This window comes from Charadrius vociferus, unplaced genomic scaffold (genome assembly GCF_000708025.1).
Source record: "Charadrius vociferus isolate BGI_N301 unplaced genomic scaffold, ASM70802v2 scaffold269, whole genome shotgun sequence".
In the NCBI taxonomy this organism is placed as follows: Eukaryota; Metazoa; Chordata; class Aves; order Charadriiformes; family Charadriidae; genus Charadrius; species Charadrius vociferus.
Window position 1 is genome coordinate 1,722,722 of NW_009660184.1, and position 18,359 is coordinate 1,741,080.

The 18,359-nt window shown below is 45.4% G+C and overlaps 1 protein-coding gene across 1 annotated transcript in view; it reads left to right on the forward strand.

The window, feature by feature from the left end:
- Nucleotides 1–3,086: 3,086 nt before the first annotated feature.
- GRHL1 (grainyhead-like 1 (Drosophila)) overlaps nt 3,087–18,359 on the forward strand; it is a 36,317-nt gene continuing 21,044 nt past the window's right edge. Inside the window, exons 1-7 of the mRNA XM_009893257.1 lie at nt 3,087–3,275; nt 6,312–6,382; nt 7,912–8,302; nt 9,103–9,179; nt 10,069–10,225; nt 10,734–10,845; nt 11,908–12,002. Coding sequence (XP_009891559.1) covers nt 3,210–3,275; nt 6,312–6,382; nt 7,912–8,302; nt 9,103–9,179; nt 10,069–10,225; nt 10,734–10,845; nt 11,908–12,002 — 969 coding nt within the window. The 5' untranslated portion in view covers nt 3,087–3,209. The remainder of the gene's footprint in view (nt 3,276–6,311; nt 6,383–7,911; nt 8,303–9,102; nt 9,180–10,068; nt 10,226–10,733; nt 10,846–11,907; nt 12,003–18,359) is intronic.

The following is an 18,359-nucleotide window of genomic DNA, read 5'->3' on the forward strand; positions in this document are numbered from 1 at the left end:
GGGCAGCCGCGGCCGCCGAAGGAGGGGCGAGCTCGGCTGCAGCTCCCTCGTACTGCGCGAAACCGGGAGTTAAAAGAGCTAAAACTCGTGTTTTCTGTAATTTCACGGTGTTGAACGCCGAGATGTCTTCTCCGAGCTGCGTTTAGTGGCTCGGGTTTTTGTTTCCGCTTGTCACCGCGTCCGTCTGGGGACGGCGGCTGTGGGCATCGCGACTAGAAGAGGGGGTAACTCTGAGGTGATTTGAGGAACTGGTTATAAAATTATTGTGTTTTGAATGATCGGTGACTCAAATGCACTCATTTCCTAGAGAAAACATAAGGTTTTTTTACCAAAGTTGGATGGTTGTTTTTTTTTAATGTACTGGTTTCTCAAAAGAGGACTCTAGCGCAGCAGCTCGCTGACTTCACCCTGTGATTAGGATTTGTCATGCGTGTTTTTACCTCCAGTGACACTTAATAGATGAGGCCGCAGCAGTTGAGGTACCTGCGCTCCGCTTTTCTGGCACGTAGCAGCCGGCGCAAGGAGTCCTCTCCGCTGCCTCAGCGTTACAGGTGTGCTCTGTGCGGGGACCCGGTGTACAGCGCGCTGCGGCCCAGCATCGCCTAACGGCCCCAGTCAAACTGCACGGTGAGGGAGAGAAAAGGGTGGCTTTTGGGTCGGCGAAGGTGGTAGGAGTAGTTTCTGTGATCACAGAACACTGCGGGCTGTGGGATCCTCACAGGCGAAGAGAGCCTGTCTGCTCTTTGTAGTATTCCTCTGCTTCCACTTGGGACACGCAGAAAAATATAACTCACAAGTTATTAAAACTGCAGTAGGAAACTTGTTTCCAGCCTTTGCTGGACATGTTTGCTACTTTGTGAGCAGATCCACGTGCCAGTAATCTTGAAACCAAAAACTTAGAAGAATAAATATTTGCCTTCTCTTATTAATACGTTCTCATTTTCCTGAAAGAAGCTGTGGTTCTGTTAAGGGATTGAGTTACTGCCAAACCCTGTGTGCGTCTCTTGATAATTCTGCAGATAATCTTCTCTGTGCTGGTTTTAGGGGGGTAGGGTACCTGTAGGGCAACGTGCGTTATGTTTAGGTGTTGCGATGACAAAGAAATCACTCAAAAATATGCAGGTGTTGCACTTGCTACGTTTCTAGTTAGTGGCTGTTTTAGTCCTGCTTATTTTTAATTCTCCCTTGGTTCTGTCTTTCCATGGGAGCGTTGCGTTGCTGGAGGGAATCAGCTTAGTGGTCTTGTGAGTCGCAGCAAGGCTGACTTAGCCCTTCAGCTTGGCAGGGATGGATCAGGTGAACTGCACCCAGGTTACTTTAGTTGCCTTTTTCTTTAGAAGTGACTTTAAAGGCAGGATTTGCCCATTTGCTACAGATATTTGGGGTTTCTTTTATCATATTGTATAAGAATAGGAGCTTGTACTATGTCCCTAAAGAAAATTTCACTTTGTCTTCTGCTGTTCAGTCTTGGATAGAAAGTGGATGTTCTCGATACCAGAGGTAGCTGCATTTTGGTACACTGCATTTTGGTATCTGCGTCAATGTGTACACAAATATGTACAGAAAGGGCTTGGTGCAAGAGCTTGTCTTTTTTGTTGTTGTTTGCTTTTTTCCAGCTATATAATATTGATTTATAGCCACAAAGTGCTCTTACAAGCCCTGGAAACTCCCACTCGCTTTAAGTGTCTTTAGCTCAGCCAAGCTGTCCCATTGAAGCTCAGCAAGACTCCTTGTGTAACTGATAAAGGATCGAACGCGTAATTTGCAAAGTGCTTTGCAATCTTTTTGGTAGAAGGTGGTGATAAATGTAGGATACTGTTAAGCTGATTATAGTGATTAGAGTATTTCACAATTTTTTATTTCACAACTTTTTGTATTTGTAGTATATTTCAATCTCTGAATGCATCTGGGTAAATAGATGAAAAGAAAGCTTATTATCGGGGAAGGGGTGTGATGGTGGTGAGTTTCCCAGTTCCCACTTTTTGTGTTTGTTTGGTTTTTTTAAAAAATATTTATTTATTTATTTTAAACTGATACCGAATCATTAAAAAATGCTGAGTTTGGGATTATTTAAGGGAAAAAAAAAAAGCCACTCCTCTCTCCACCAATCTGCAGTAATCTATTGTTACGCTTGCTCTGGAAAGAAAACTGTTTGAACTGTTTTAAAAGTCAGATTTAAAAGTCAGACAACGTTCCCTTGAACTGACTTAAAAGATGAAATGTGTATTTTACTAATTGAAGCAAAATATATTAGATTCTCTAAGAAGGTAGGACAGCATGTCCCACTTTCACCTGTCGGCAGAATATCCAAGTAGTCGTGGTGCTTTCTTGTTTCCAGCAATCTCAAAATGTTCAAAGTAAATATACTTTTTTTTGTACACTATAACCTAAAGGCAAAACGTCCAGTTTTTCTATCCTTTCCCAGTCATCTGTTGAGGGTGTTGCAAACTAGTGTCGCAAATTATTTCAACAGTAACTAGACAGTAAGTCTTTAGGCTTCTCCTGTCAGAAAAATTCACTGCCAAACTGATTTGAGGTCCCTTTAAGCAGTTTCCCTGTGTAGTGTATAACTAATCAGCAGCTTCTAGGTAGTGTTTTCAGATATACCCTGAGAGTGAAGGCACCTTCTGAAAGCTCTGGGGGAAAGAGATGTTTCATTAATTCACATTTTCGAGTCCCACTTGGGAACTGGAGCAGGTTGGGACTCAGTAGTATTATGTAGGATGTGCTTCAGGTTTTGTAGGTGTTAGACCAGTAAGCGTGTGTAACTTTTTTTTTTTTTTTTTCTGGGTTGAATTCAGAGCCTGAGCAGCTCCGTTGTGCTCTTAAACAGCTTTGCGATTTTATATAGGCTGGTGTAATCCAGCTGAGTTTGGTCAAATTAATCCTGATTTACATTGAGTGTGAGTAAGATCAGAATTAGGTTTCTGGGCTTTTTGTGTTGACTAATCCCTGCAGTGCACTGAATCAGAATATGAACCCTGTGAAACTGGGGCAGCTAATTTGGAAGAACTTTAGGAATGTTTTTCATGTGTTCTAACAGGTGGCTTTTTTCTTTCTTCTTTCTTCTTTTTTTTCATGATTGAAGTAAAAGACCCGTGTTGGTTCTTCAGAATGACTCTCTCTACTCTCAGAGACGTCCTTACACCAGTGAAGATGAGGCGTGGAAAACCTTTCTTGAAAATCCCCTTACAGCAGCTACCAAAGCTATGATGAGCATCAATGGTGATGAAGACAGCGCAGCTGCCCTCGGATTGCTGTATGATTACTACAAGGTAGATTGGTGTCGGTATGCTCTGGCAGCCAGCAGAGCTCTTGTTCCACCTGTGGAAAAGGTGTCATTTGCTAGAGGATTTTACAGAAGCTATGAATAGATCACGAGGACTTTAAACTTATGTGGGTTTTAAATGGAAAAAATTCCATATCCCTTTTTCTGAAAATTGGTTTGTTTTTAGCTAAGTAAAATAAGATCCCTGGGATCTTAATGTAATGGGTCAAAAGCTTCAGTTGCACTTTGCCTGTCAACTCCAGGTTCTGCAGGAGGCAATGTATCGCAGAAATAGTCATGAAGAATGAAACTTTGGGAGGGTGTCTGTATCTGAATGTAAATACACATGGAGAAAGAAACTTTTTTTGCTTGTGTGATCCCTGTTCTGGTGGGACCATTGGCTTTTGCTGGGATTTTGATGTGCTACCTTAGTCTCAGCTGATAGTAAGCTATAACTACAGATTTTTGGTGATGTGGGTGGTAGAAGTGTCCATCTGAAGGAGTCGCTTCCTGCATCCCTCTAACCTTCAATGATCTTCAGATGCCCTAATCTGTTAATCCTTTGGCAGCTGTGGTTGTTTTCCCCAGTGTTCACGATCCTCTGAGACGTGCACCTTCCTAGATGCTCACAGGTGAATTGGGCATAGTCAAACAGATAACCTTCTAGTTTGTGTGGGATACATTTTGCTGACCTTCCTTTCCTAAATACCGGAAGTCTGAGGCAGGGTAGTTCTCTCCAGTCCATGTCCAAGTCAGTGAAGGCCAGCAGGCATTTCCAGGCAAGGAGGCGTCCTGCTCATGTTAGAGGCCTGCGTTACGGTGGCTTGGCTCACTGGGTGGAGATGCCTGTTTTTTCTTTGCTGAGCGTGCAGGAGGCTGACTTGGCTTGTGTGCCTGATACTTTGGCTAGTGTCTTTTAACAATAGTGAGTGCGGTTGCCACTATCGCTATGTTCTGCAAGCACAAGGAGAGGCTGCCTTGTGCATACAAAATCCTTGCCTGTCCTTTTAAGAGTTGAGTGTGTCTTACATATCAAAATATTCTTTTAATGCTTAGTATGGAGATTAGCACTCCACACGCACACGACAAAATGCCACGAACTCACTGATGTGGATGTTATTCAGCTAGTTTTGTGAGAAAACTGGCTTTCTGCTTTGTGCCTGTGCTTGCTATGCTCTTGGAAAAAAAACCAACGCTTTCACCAGAATGGTTTTAATCCATGAAATCAATTTTGATTTCTAAACCTGTAGATGACAGAGAGAATGTTGATGTTGATCCTTCACACTTGGCAAAGCAGTACGGATTTTCTGTATGTTAACATCTAATTTGGGGTTTCCTCTTAGTTTGGGTGTCGGTGGGCATACAGAAAAGTCAGTGGAAGAACAGGTATGCCACACACTTGCGTGAAACAAAATGGGTAGAGGTTGAAAGATATATTGAGAGCTGTTATGAAGTAATGCTAGAGGGACAATGTCTAGGCATTTCTAATACGCCCCCTCTGCAATATTAAAGGCAGCTGATGAGATCACCTTTGTATTAAAAAAAAACAAACAAAAACCAAACCCAAAACAACAAAACAAACAAAACAAACAAAACCAAAACAACTTGAGTTTTCTTCCATTTGACTAATGGACTACTCTGATAGCTCAGCTGTGGTTAATAGGGCCTTATGGGAAACAAATTTTTGATCAAAAGCTAGAGTTTAGGAGTGTTGGACTTGAGGCCAAACGCAGCTTGGAAGACCCTTGTTTTCAGTGACTAATTAGCGTTGGCTTCCTAGCAGCCTCCAGCTAGAGGTTCCCAGAATTTTGCTGGTTCCTGGGGAAAATCCAACAATTCTGGTGTTATTAGAGGTGCCAGGTTATGTGGAAAAGCCCGGACTTGGGTTTTAGTTGGGGACTGTTCACACAGGTAGGCCATCTGTCTTCGAATTAGTAGTAAAGCAGTGGTTCCCCACACTGCACCCAAGCTGGCAAATGCGGGCAGTATCTGAGCAGGCTTCAGCAAAGGAAAGTGGTGGGAGTTTACTCCTCACGCTGCGAAGTGTTTGCTTTGCTCATTCGGGAGGCGTGTTGAGGGTGACAAAAGTCCTGGGCGCTGTTTGCGTTTGCTGAGGAACTTGCGTGGACTTGCTGTGTGGTCTAGGGGACCTGAGCACGGGCTTGTGCCAGCAGTGCTGAAAGCCGTTTGGGTCGCTGGGGCGCTGGCTGTGTACTCCAGTGAACTAAGTTGCTGCAGGTCGAAGAGTTCACCTTCTTCTGTATGCCTTGGCCTTGCAGCACCACCAGGAAAATGGCGTAAGTATGTGTGTGATCTAGGCGGTTTGTGTGATCGGTGTTGCAGTGCGCGGTGTTTTCAGGGCAAATCTTGTCCATGGCATAAAATACAAGGAGCGGTATTGAGCTGTCTTAAATCCTTTTGTTTATAAAAGATTTAGTACAGTTTGGGCCAATGTGTTGTATGGGGCTATGCACAAAAATGAGCTGTAGCATCCCATTACCTTTATTGAACCTGGTTCACCGCAAATCCCCTGGTCTCTGAGGAGAAGGGAAAGCCTTGGGTGGTTTATGAGGAAGTGGCCTAGAGAGCACATGTTCTTCACATGTTCTTTGGGAAGGGACTGCGGAGCAGCGTCTTTTCATAAGCCTTGAGCTCATCCCGCAAGCTGAATTCTGCCAGCCTGCAGATGAGAAAACCTGCACTTTGGGGACTGTCCTACTGGTCCTGCTTACCTCGGTGCTGGTGCTCCAGCCAGGGATGGATGATTTTCTGCACTGTTTCTCTTACCATCTGGCACTGACAGGAGCCCAGGGCTGGCAGAGCTGGATGGGTCAGCTACACGGGGATCCATGGGGCATCACCTGGGGTGGGCCTGCCATCCCAAAGCTCTGCGAACATCAGTGATGTTTTAATGCTAATAATGACCAGTATCAGAGAGCAATGCATTCTTAATTTGACTAGATGGCTGTGGTTTGAGGAGATAATTATTTTTTTTTTCGTATGGGAGGAAAAATCCAATTATAGCATGTCTTGTATTTTCCAGGTTCCAAGAGAGAGGAGATCTTCGACAGCTAAACCAGAGGTAGAGCATCCTGACCAAGACCATAGCAAAAGGTACTAGTTTTTATTATTGTGTGTCTGCCTATCTCCCTTCCCTTCTAGACCACCAAAGCTGCTGATGGAAAGTAACTTGCTGCACTGCAGTGTTGTGCTGGAAGAGAGAAATTGTTTGCTTTTACTGTGTGCCCCAAATTCTCATGCTCCCCCAGGAACAGGATGGGGATTGGACCATAATGTGGAGAGCTGAGGCCCAAGCAGCTCATCACCGTCCGTCTGCTTTCTGTATACTGGTGTCATACAGTCAGCATAGCAAAAGCCGCTCTTTTTAACACTAGGCATAGCCTTGTAAGACAGGCACCCCAAGGCTGCAGAGGTGACTGGTGACCCTTCTATTTTTGCATGCGGTTGCCTCAGTTGCTCAATGCTAATTTTCTTGTTGGGCACCAGCAGCATTGCTGCTTTGTGCATGGGCTGATAGGGAAGGACTTCAAAGTGCTTGTGATTTAGTTTTGAGTTTGTATTGTTTGTGGACTTCTTTAGTATCCTCTGGAACTCCTTTGTTTCTTCCTTCCTTCCTTCTTCTTTCTGCCCTCCCTCTCTTGTGCCTCCCAAGCAGAACATGATACTGATTAAGTAAATATTACAAATGTGAGGTTCACTCAAGCCAGGCTTCCACTTCTACCATCCTCTTCCTTTGGACAGACTAGAATGCATGAAGGACATGAGGTGAGGTTTTGCAGTCTGATTGAGCCAACTGAAAGACTTATTATTGAGAAGAGTAGTCTGGTTCCCAGCCATGTGTTACCACTGCTCCTCTCGTACCAGGTCTGGTCTTCCACTGACCCATAACCTAGCAGGACAAAAAAATTAAGCGGCTAGTTTTCTGCCAGTGGAACAAGCTGAACTGGCTCACCAAGGGGACAGGGGAGCATCAGAATTCTGCAAAGGAGATGGCAGAACCACATTGTGGGGAGGGAGAAAGGGAGGGCAGGCTGACTTAGTGGCTGCTAGCTATGAGGTCAGCTCAGCTACAGATCTCAGTGTTGTCCTGGCAGAAATGAGTGTGGTGGGATGGAGAGTGGGAAGTTATGCAAACCACTCCCGGGAGTCTCGATGTGGATTTTCTCGGGGGTTTGTGCATGAAAGAGGGGTGTAATTTCCCTATTAGTGCTTCCCGAGTGGCATGCAGTCCCAGGGCAGAAGAGCACCAACCTTGCTGTCAGTCCTCCTCCATCTGCCAAAGAGGAGTTTCACGGAGCCTGCATGTGCTGGTGTGTGGTGGGAAGGGCATCAAAGTGTTTAGTTTTGGACCGCTGTTTTCCAAGCAGTGATGATCTGAGCTGTTAACACTCACCCTGTGCTTCAGGGTAATTCATCTCCAAGGTGGAGTTGTTAGCCATGGATGAGCGGATTTTTTAAATGAGTTTCTCAGCTTTTCAGTTTAGGATTGAGCTGTTTTACACAAGCAGGAGAGTTGGTATCAGCTGTCCTTGTTCCAAAAGGCTGAGAAGTATTTCTACCTCTTGATTAATGAGAAAATAAGCTGTATAATTTATGCATGTTTTTTTCTTTGCCCTTTAAAGGAACAGCATCCCAAATGTGACAGAACAGTCACTCATTTCTGCTGGAGAAAACAGAGTCCAGGTTCTGAAAAATGTGCCTTTCAATATTGTCCTTCCACACACGCCCCAGATGGGCATGGACAAAAGAGGCCACCTTACAACTCCTGACACAACGGTCACCGTTTCAATTGCCACGATGCCCACCCATTCCATCAAAACGGAGACGCAGCCCCATGGCTTTGCAGTGGGCATCCCGCCAAGCGTCTACCACCCTGAGCCCCCTGAGCGGGTGGTGGTCTTCGACAGGAACCTCAATCCTGACCAGTTCAGTTCCAACACCCAGCCTCAAAACTCCCAGAGGCGAACACCAGACTCCACCTTCTCAGAGACTTACAAGGAGGGGGTGCAAGAGGTACCAAGAGAGGCAGTCGCTGTGTGTGTGTGTGCGTGTCTTGATCTGGATGGAGAGATCCAGTTCCATCTTCAATTGTTCTTGTTACGTGAACCAGAAATCTGTCCAGTGATACAAGAATAGAAGACTTTCTCAGAAAAGTGCATAAATATAACTTAGTAAATAAAACCTTCACAACATGAAATGATTTATCACAAGTAAATGACTAATCTTACTAGTGACAGAGCCTTTGGCTTGCAGAGTGTGGAAATAGTTATCTTGATCCACAGCACTGGGCCAGGTTTTGCAAGAGTTCAGCACTCTGCGGTGCTTTTGCAGGTACCAAAGCGAAGTGACTATGTCTGTAAGCTTCCTTACTGCCAGTTTCTAGGCGTGGTGTGTGTCAGTGGAAAACAGTTGGTTTATTCAGGGGCCTTGAGTGAGGGTTAAACCTAGATGAAAATCTGTGGGTTTTGTTTTATGGTACCAACTGAAAACAACAGCATAACTGCGTCTTGATTTTCAAGCCAGACCTCAAGGAACTGTGTAGCTGTGCCCTTTCTTTGAGATTTGGGAAAGCTTTAAAATGTTGCCCTAAGCTGACTCAGAAGGCTTGTGAGATGATGTGCTTAGTTGACACCCAAAAGTTTTGGATTAAAACCTTGCTTAAGTGTCCTGTTGGTACAGACCAAAAATCAGTTGTTATCTGATGATCAATTTGCCTGCCAGAAGTTCTGTGGTAACGAGTATCTGTTTAATCTTGACTTTTCTTGTTGCTGCTGTGTTAATTGTTGTGTTGTTTTGGTTTTTGTCTACCCCAGGTTTTCTTTCCTACTGAACTGAATCTCCGGATGGCCAACATGAATTCAGAAGATTATGTTTTTGACAGCATTTCTGGGTAATGCTTTAAGGCCCCCGTTTGCCGGTATCCTCCTGTTTTCCTACAATTTCCACGAGCAAGCAGTGGAGCTCACTCCCTCCTTTGCCAAGTCTCTGTCAGGCACTGGGGAGGCTCTGGGTCTCAAAACCACAACAGTGACTGCTGATTTGAATTTTGCAGTTCAAAATCCTACCTGTGTCTTTAAGGAAAACTACCTGCAGGGTTGGAAATACCACCCAGTTTCAGTTGCTGTCCTTGTACCAACTCCCTGTCCGCAGTTCAAAATCCTACCTGTGTTTTTAAGGAAAACTACCTGCAGGGTTGCAGGTTGCTGTCCTTGTACCAACTCCCTGTCCCATGGGAAGATGCAGTGCTGTCTGTCAGGTCTGCAGTGGTCTAGGAGTTGGCTTCCAGCTGTGTCCCTCTCCCTGCTCGCTTGCCTTGTTTTCTCCCTGCTGCTGAAAATCTACAGTAGAAATAGGAAGCATGAAACTCATCTGAATTCTTAGGGAGGGGAATAAACTAGTTGTTTGGTTAGTTGCAGTTGACCAAGAGGGAAGAGGAGAAGACTGTGGCTGCTGAATGGCTTATTAGCTTGTGAGTTTAATTTGATTGCTAATAGATACTTCTCTGTTCCATGAGAGCAGCTTGCTGCTCTCAGCCTGGATAGGGAGCTTCCAGTCTTGCTGATGTGTCGTGGGATTTAGCTTGCCAAGAATTTCTCTTAAATGTTCATTCATGAAGGAAATGGTTGAAAAAGGGGCTCATCCTGTTTTCCAACTTCCTTGCCTGTTGATGGCTTAGTGAGTCAACTAACGACTTTGGAATTTCTCCAAATTAAATGTGGAACGTTTAATCAGCTTTCCAGGAAAATGCCTTAGCAATCACTGCCCTCTTCGCTCCGTAGGAATAACTTCGAATACACTCTGGAAGCCTCCAAGTCCCTCCGACAGAAGCCTGGGGACAGCACAATGACTTACCTGAATAAAGGTCAATTTTACCCGATCACTCTGAAAGAAGTCAGCAGCAGTGAAGGAATCCATCACCCCATCAGTAAAGTCCGAGTGAGTGGCAGCTCTTGTGGGTTCTTGGGAAAGAGGGTGTGTACAATGGTAGCCTTAAACTCTTCCAAAGTGCAGTAATCTAAACCAGAGCATCAGTACTGAGGCCAGCTTACTCGCTCTCTTACGTCAGTGTTCGTTCCTTTGCTGTCCACCTACTTCCAGACCAACCCATCCTGGCTCAGTCTGTTAAGAAGTGGTGTCAGCACTTGTGTAAAGGTGATGCAACACCTGGAATGAGATCCTTGAACTCCAGTTAGGAGAACAGTTCTGCTCATCTCTGTTTATGACCCAGAAAGCGCTGCTGTCTGCCTTCCTGTTTGGCAGCAGTGTGCCAAGTATACTGTGGTGCGTCAGGTTGGAAAGCCTAAAGCAGAAAACCTGATACTAATGAGAACTTCCAAAACAAATATACTCTCTGGCTTTTTCTTTCATGTATTTGCGTTTTGGTGTTTTTGTCTTTTTTTTTTTTTTTTTTTTTTAATCTTGCCCCATCCCCCTCTACTTTCAGAGTGTCATCATGGTCGTGTTTGCTGAAGACAAAACAAGGGAAGATCAGCTCAGGCACTGGAAATACTGGCACTCAAGACAGCACACAGCCAAACAAAGATGCATTGACATAGGTAAGGAACACTCATTGCTGATGTCAAACTCCAAACCTAATTCCTTGGCAAGGTTTAGTTTTCTGCTAAAGCTTTGTTATTTTAAGGAAGCTTTGGATCATACTCTTTGCTCTCCATAGCTTTGTTGAAAGACCAGAGACCTTTTGATTGCTTGTAGTTTTTAGGGCTCCCTAAAGAGGATGATTTTTGCAGGATTTTGGTTGGCAAGCAGGCTGAGTTAGGGTTTTGCATTGGGAGATTTAACACCGCCCCTCCCAAACTACAGTTGCTTTGACATATACTGGTGCTTGTAGCTAAATTGCAGCTTATAGACTCGACGTGGCTGTCCTAAATATTGTGTTTCTTCAAAGGACAAGATACTTGTAGAAATACCTCAACGCTAATGATGCTCCTTCCCACAGCTTCTCTCACAACTGGTCTTTGGAACACGTAAAAAAAAAAAGAAAACACTGCAAATTTCCACTTGCCTCCAGACAAGGCTGGGGCTGGCTGGCTTCCAGTCTTCTCTGACTGAAGGCCGGGTTGTACTCTTCATCCCTTCCCTCTGTGAATAAAAGCAGGGATTAATCACTTGGCACTTAAAGCAGACGCGCATGCAAATCTTCGTTTGTTATTGAAGGAGTTTTATTGAGAGCTTATGCCCTTGCTGTAGAGGGTAGAGTTTCCTGCACATACGTCGTGGTTTAGGCCAAATCGGCTTCTGGGGACCTGGGGGACCCCAGGTGGGACCGACAGATGCTCCCCTCTATCCCTCTTCAAAGAGAGAGGCAGGTTATAGCACAGGACATGCGATATTTGGGATGTCTTCCTTTCTCACTGGAGTTTCTAGTTTGGAATTTCTGCCGAGTCCTGTTCTCCTCCTTCCTCCTGTTTGTTGGGTTTTTTTTGTTTTTGTATGAGAACCATTTCCAGCCTTTTTAATGATCCATTCTTAAGTAGAGTTTAGCTTCCTTTGCCCCCAAGAGTTTGCTGAGGAGTTGCAGTTTCTGGCAGCTTTGTGTTATTAAGGTTTCTAGATGGTATTGCCTCTTCCTCTCCCTCATGTATCCTTCTTTCTAACAGCTGACTACAAGGAGAGCTTCAACACCATCAGTAATATCGAGGAGATTGCGTACAATGCTATATCCTTCACTTGGGACATCAACGAGGAAGCAAAGGTATGTGACCATGATTATGTTTCCTGTCCTTTTAGCAGATTCGGGGATTGGGGGAGGGGAAGGGTGTGTGGCCTACCTGGTGATTAGCATGTAACAAGTTTGTTTACGCTCTTACATTAGGCAAAACCTTCTGGCTATTTCTTAATAGGGTTTGAATGTGCAACTGAGGAGAGCTTTGCAACTGCTTTAAGGTTCTTGGCAGAACTGTCTACCTGACAGACAAGTACTGACAAAAGGAAGCGCTGAGCATTTCCAGAGCAGATGAGGTGGTGCGGGAGGTGTGATGGAGCATAGCTGGGCTTGGCAGGGAGCACAGTCTCTTGGAGGATCCCCGCGGGAGGCGAGGGGCAGTTTCTGAGGGAGATAAGGCTGTGGCAATGGGCCTGCCTTCAGCAGAAGAGGGAGTAGCTGCTGCCATTGAGCTCCAAAGCATGTGTTGCAGAAACCGCAGATCCCAACACCCAGTGACCTATTTCAAATTAGAGCAGCCTCCTGGTGAACTCCGGTTTGATCTTTTTTCAGAACTGTGGGCACTATGGTAGGTGTGTAAGTACGGGCAGCTTCCCTAGCTGGTAGCTAACTGCAGCTGTTTGAAGCCACTCCAGCTTTTGAAAAAGGCCTGTGCATCTTCTGGGTGCTGGGACAGCAGGTCAGAGAGCAGAGTCACCTCTATTCCAAAGGCATTTGCTGGAGTTTGTGGTTTGCTGCTGGAGTCAAAGTGCAGGAGTTTTCTTTGGAGAGTTTCATTACTTCCTGGATTTTTGTTAAAAGTTGGGAATGGTTTCCTTCAGTTTTTGGAGGCTGGCTGTTCCCTTGCTAGTGCATCATGTGCTAGTCACTAGCATCATGGAGAAAACTACTGGTGGCTTCCGAGTGCTATGTCTAGAGAGAATCGTGGCTTCGGGGGACATAGGAGCTCTCAGCAGAGAATGCAAAAGTTGTCCTTCTCTCGAGCTGTGTGTGCCACTATGCTCTGCAGGAGGCACAAGGGATGGTGTCACCGCACAGAGCTCACTGTCACCATGAGCTTTGCTCTGTGCAGCACAAACTTTGGAGAAAAGAGAGAGGGGCGGGTTATGTGGGGGATGCTCTTGGGATTTGGCTATGTGCGAGAAGTTTGGGATGCTTGGCAGGCAGCAGCGAGGAGCTGTGTGTGCTGCTGATGAGAGAACGTTTCTGCCTCATGGCATGTGTGACGTTACTTTTGAGGCTGGTGTTCGGTGCCAGGCTTCCCTGTTCACCAGATTTGGATTCAGGTGAGTTGAGAGGGATGGCTCGGAGGGCCCTACCTCCTGGAGGAGACTAAAAGGCTCATGTGATTTTTATTTTTTTTTTTTGAAGCATTTTGCTATGTGAACAAATGGGTGAAGCTTCAGAAGGGCTGTCAAAAGGAGGCATTAAGTATTCTCAGACTGGTATTCTGCTGCCATAGCTAGTCTAACACTGTCCCATTCGAGGAACTCTGGTAAGCTGTGTCTGTGAGGTACTTGGAGGCTTAGGACTTGCACACAGGGATGGATCATGCAGACAGAGCAACGATTTCGGGTCCCTGAGGAGTCGGAAGCACTTCGCAGCTCTGCAGCTGCCTCTCTGCTGGCTGAGCCATCCTACAGCAGTAGGGATGTGCTGCTAACCTAGGAGGCAGGGCTCGGAGCTGGTGCTGCCCATGGCTGCCCCAAGGAAAGCCATCCCTTCCCACCAGGTGACAGAGCCCAGCCCTGTGAAGCAGGTGGTTATTGCCCAGGTGCTCTGCAGATCCCCAAATAAGTAGTTTCAGTCTGTAGTGAAATTGTCAATAGCGTCTTGAAGAGGTCTGAGGACCCTCAAGGTGGTATTTCAGCTCAGAGCTGAACTTCATGGGATGAGGTCATGAAGGGAGATGTGACCTAGACTGGTTTTGCAGCTACATAGGCAAATTTATCTCCAGATTCACAGCCATAGTATGCGAGACCCATATATTTTGAGTATTGATTTGTATGAACCTGCAGAGAGGATTCTTGATACCAAGAGTGCAAACCTTGGCTCCTGCGATCAAAATCGTATTAAGACAAAAATACTCTGGACTTTAGTGTTCAAAGAATAGGTATTTTTTAGCAAGTGCTCTGTGTGTTTAAGCGTCTGTTTAACTGTTTTTTTTAAAACCTGAGTGGATACGTTTTGTCAATGATTGGATTTCTTGCCAGTAGAGCTGCAGTTCTTTCTCAGTTCCTGTGATCTTATCAGGAGATGCCTGAGCCAATTTCAACAATTTTTATTGCATGGTTCATTTACCTTGCGTGCTCTCTCTCTTTCATTCCCCCCCCCCAGTCTTGAAGTACATGAAGAGGACAGAAAGTCCTCCACAGTAATAAATAGTGTCTTACATTTAATAAGAGCAGCAGTGGTGCATAGATTATATGTTTAACCAGCTAGCAAGCCTTGATTATTAGAAACTTACTTCCTGAGCCCTGGAGTTACCTGGACCAGAGCCAAATGATTCTTCCGGGGTTGCTGCTTCTCCCATTTCCCTCTTGTTCCCAGTTTGCTGTGGGAATGATTTGGTCCTGTGCAGTGGTGTCAAACAGGAGGTGATGAGGCTCTGTGTCTGGGCTTTCTTATGCAATTACTCATTTAGGCACCCAGGGCTCTGGGTGTGGGTCGCATTTAAGGGAGAAATAGTGTGTTATCACAGGAAGTTAGCAGCTCTGGGACCAGGTACTTGCCCTTCTTGTGCTAGCCCTCATTGTGGGGATATACAGGAATATTGGACCTCTGCTGCTTTGTCCGTGCAGGAGGATGTCACCTGCCTGAGAGAGTGCTTTGCCAGTCCCCTTGGAGCACTTTGAGGATTTTATAAAATACAGTTCTCTAGTGAAGAAACACTGTTTTCAGGTGATATGAGTCACATGCTCACTCTGTAGCAAGGAAAATGTGCAGATTTTGCAGCTGCAGAGTTGAGGGATGGAAAGGATGTTTGAGATGCCCTCAGCAACCAGTATTTCCCAGTTTTGTTGTGTTGGGAGAGCTGCGGGCAGCTCCAGAGCTTTAGACACTGGGTGCAGTGGGGAGGTCTGGCTCGTGAAGTGGTCACACAGCTAGCTGCGTTAGGGTGCTGTTTGTGAGCCCATGCGTCTAGAAACCAGGAGTATTTCCTGCGTGACAGACGCTTCCCAGTCTTGGACCAGATAGTGTCCATGGGTTTCCTAGCAAATGCTGTGTGCTTCTTTCTGGCAGCTCCTCTCTGCCCTCTTCTGTTGCTTTGGGACATCACAGGAGCTGCTAGAAGTGGCCACTCTATGGAATAGTGGTGGGTTAAGTATTCTCTGAGTGTGTTCAAGCTGGAAATGGACCCAGGATCGAAAGCCTCCTTGCTCTGAGACAGTGAAGGGAGCTGAGGGTGGGGAGGAAAAGACAGACTGCCCCGAAGTGGTGGTCCTGAGACTGGAAGGAGAAGCAAGGACAGGGTAGAAAGATCAACAGGAGATACTATGGACTAGGGAAGTGGTGATTCTGATTCCAGGTGTGTCCACGTTAGAGGTGAGGTCTGACCCCACCACCTGACAGATCAGGGAAGGGGAAGAATTGAATGAGGAGGCAGTCATGCTTTGTGAGGAGGAGGAGGGAGATGGTGAACTGGGAAATTAGTTGATAAACTGATGGGTTGTTGAAGTGGATATTTAGGAAAGCCAGCGCACCTACTCAGTCAGGAGCCATCCTGGTTGGGTGGAAGCGTGGTCTGATGAGTCTGACAAAGATGTGTAGCTGATACTCACTTGCATGCAACAGGTAATGCTGGTGTTACCCTGAGGCCTGTGGAGACTTCAAACAGTTTCCCACCCTGTCCTGCACGTCTGCTGTGTTGGGCAGACAGTCAAGGTGGGGTTCTTCTCCTGCAAACAGCTTTTAGATGTCTGAACACACGCTCGTCATCTTTCACTTCTATGACTTCATTAGAGACGGGATGTCTAGAGCTGGGATGGAGCTTTCTCTGGAGGTGCCTGCTTCTCCTTGTTGACTGAGCAGGCTTGGCCATCTTTTTAAGGGGATTTTAAAGGTAGGGAAGAGAGAAATCCTGTCCTTACAGCCCTTTTTATGTGTTTGACCTCCGTATGTCAATCAGGAGAAGCATTTGTAGGTTCAGGTAATGAGTTTTTGAGGCTGGGAACCGTCTCTTCCCAGGTCTGTACAGCATGCCTGGTTCTCCTTCTCATTGATACCCATTAGAGGTCTTTTAATGAAAATTGCCGCTATATGCATGGTCTAATGCACATTTCTCTTGAGTGTTTCCTGCTATTCTATTCATAATGTTGGCCATTGTCCTGTTACCTCTGTTGTGTTACCCGTTAGGCTGTGAAGCAAATTCTCTATCCTATAACTCTGGCCTGGGGACATGGGCTGCTCTCAGGTCAGTGGCAGTTGAACAATCTGGACAGATTGGTTTCTCCAGGGTTAACTGGCTTTGCTGGATCCTGCTTTCCTCAAATCCCGTCTGAGCTCCCCTGCCTGGTGGAGCAGGAGGGTTGGAGCCTCATGTCTGAACAGGGCGAGTTGTTGTCTGCACAGTGATTGCAAGAACCTTTTTGCCCCTTTTTATAGTTCTAACAGTGCCTTCCACGCTTGCCAACAGGTCCCCTCTGAAACGTAGCATTGCTTCCAGCAGCTCCCAGAGAAGGGCCCCCGTGGAGGTCTTCAGTCTGGCTTGTTTTAGGCTGGATGGTGGGACTGTAGCCAAAAATTATGTCACTGCACATTAAGGGCTCTATTGTCCTCCCACTCCTTCCCTCCAAAAAAAAAAAAAGGCATTGTAAGCCAGATGCTGTGTGTGAAAGGACCCTTTCTACTAAAAAGGGATACATAGGAAGGGTGTAACAGGGGCATTTAGAGCTGGAGAATATTGTGGTAGAGCTTTTTGCTGTCTTTGCACCAAAAGGAAGGTGATGTGGTATCTCTTAAGTGACACCATCAATGACAGAGCAATTAAAGCTGCTGCTTTTTTTTTGTTCAGGAAAAGTGAAAAGGTCCTGTATTAAAGTAATTTGAGGCTAATTTGGCTTGGCCTTTTGAAATAGATTGGGCAACGAGGGTGGTCTGGCAGATCATCATGTGTGTTGACTGCAGTTCTTGGGCAGGATTTTTTGTTCAGATGATCTCAATTTTTGGAGGGGGTGGATCTCTTGCTACAACTTGAAGTAGGGCTGGGGTGTACACCACTGATTTATTTTAAGATTTTATTCTAGCATAATCCTCACTTGGTGTTCATTGTAGGAAGAATTTCAACTTTTCTGATTGATGAATATTGCATGCATTTATATGGATGCCACTGTAATGAAACAGCAGTCATATGCCTCATTAAAGAAGGTGTTGCCACCTTCAGCAGCATTGAGGAGGTACAGGTTTGGCTAGTTGGAAATGAAACTATGAAATGTGATGAGTCAAACATACTTAAAGGAAAGAGATTGGTTTGAAGCCAAGGCTGCAGACCACAAGTACTTTGAGGCACAAGTACACACAGCTTTTGGAGCAGTGACATACGAAAGTCATAGCAAGTGTTGCTTACCTGCCTCTTAATGCAGACCTCTCCCTACTCTGTCCTGGGTTTTCTTAAAAACAAGCATGCATTGACCTTGATTTTTAAGTGTTGCAAATTAGAAGCAAGTTTTCCACTCACCATTTTTCTTCAGAACTTGGTGTCCCAAACTCCTCCATCTGTCTGGTGTTCCAACCAACTACGGAGTTCACAGTGTGCGTCATAAAGCTGGAAGAAAAAATCTTCCTGACATTAGCTCTTCTGTAGAGAAAACTAGGAGGTGATTTTTTTTTTTTCCTTTTCTCCATTCCTTTCATACCTGATGGCAAAACTTCCTTTTCAGCCATTTTTGTGTGTTTGTAGATGAAATTCTTTCAGTTTTATGTGTGGTGGGTTTTTTGTTTGTTTTGGGGGGGTTGAGGTTATTTGGTGGGTGGGTTGTTTTTTGTTTGTTTGGGGATTTTTTTGGTTTTGATTTGTTTTTGTATTGTTTAGTTGTTGTGTTTTTTTTTTAACATACTGCAATTTTTTTGGTGAAACTGCTGCTTTTACTTTCCAACCAATCCAACAAAAGCTGATGCCTGGACCCACACCTTTGTCTTATCAGAGCGTGGGGTGGGAGGAAACATCAGTAGGACTGGGAACCTCCATCCCCGGGTTTCCCACGTGTTGAGAGCAGAGATGTTCCTGTATTTCCTTGCCTCGGAACAGGTTGGAATAACAATCAGCATTGCTCTTTGTGAGCAGGAATATGTATTTTCCTTTCATTGCCATTCATTTTCATTTTGTTGATGGAGTGAACTTGCTAGGAGGATGTTCTCTCATCTGGGGTTGGGTCAATATTTCCCACT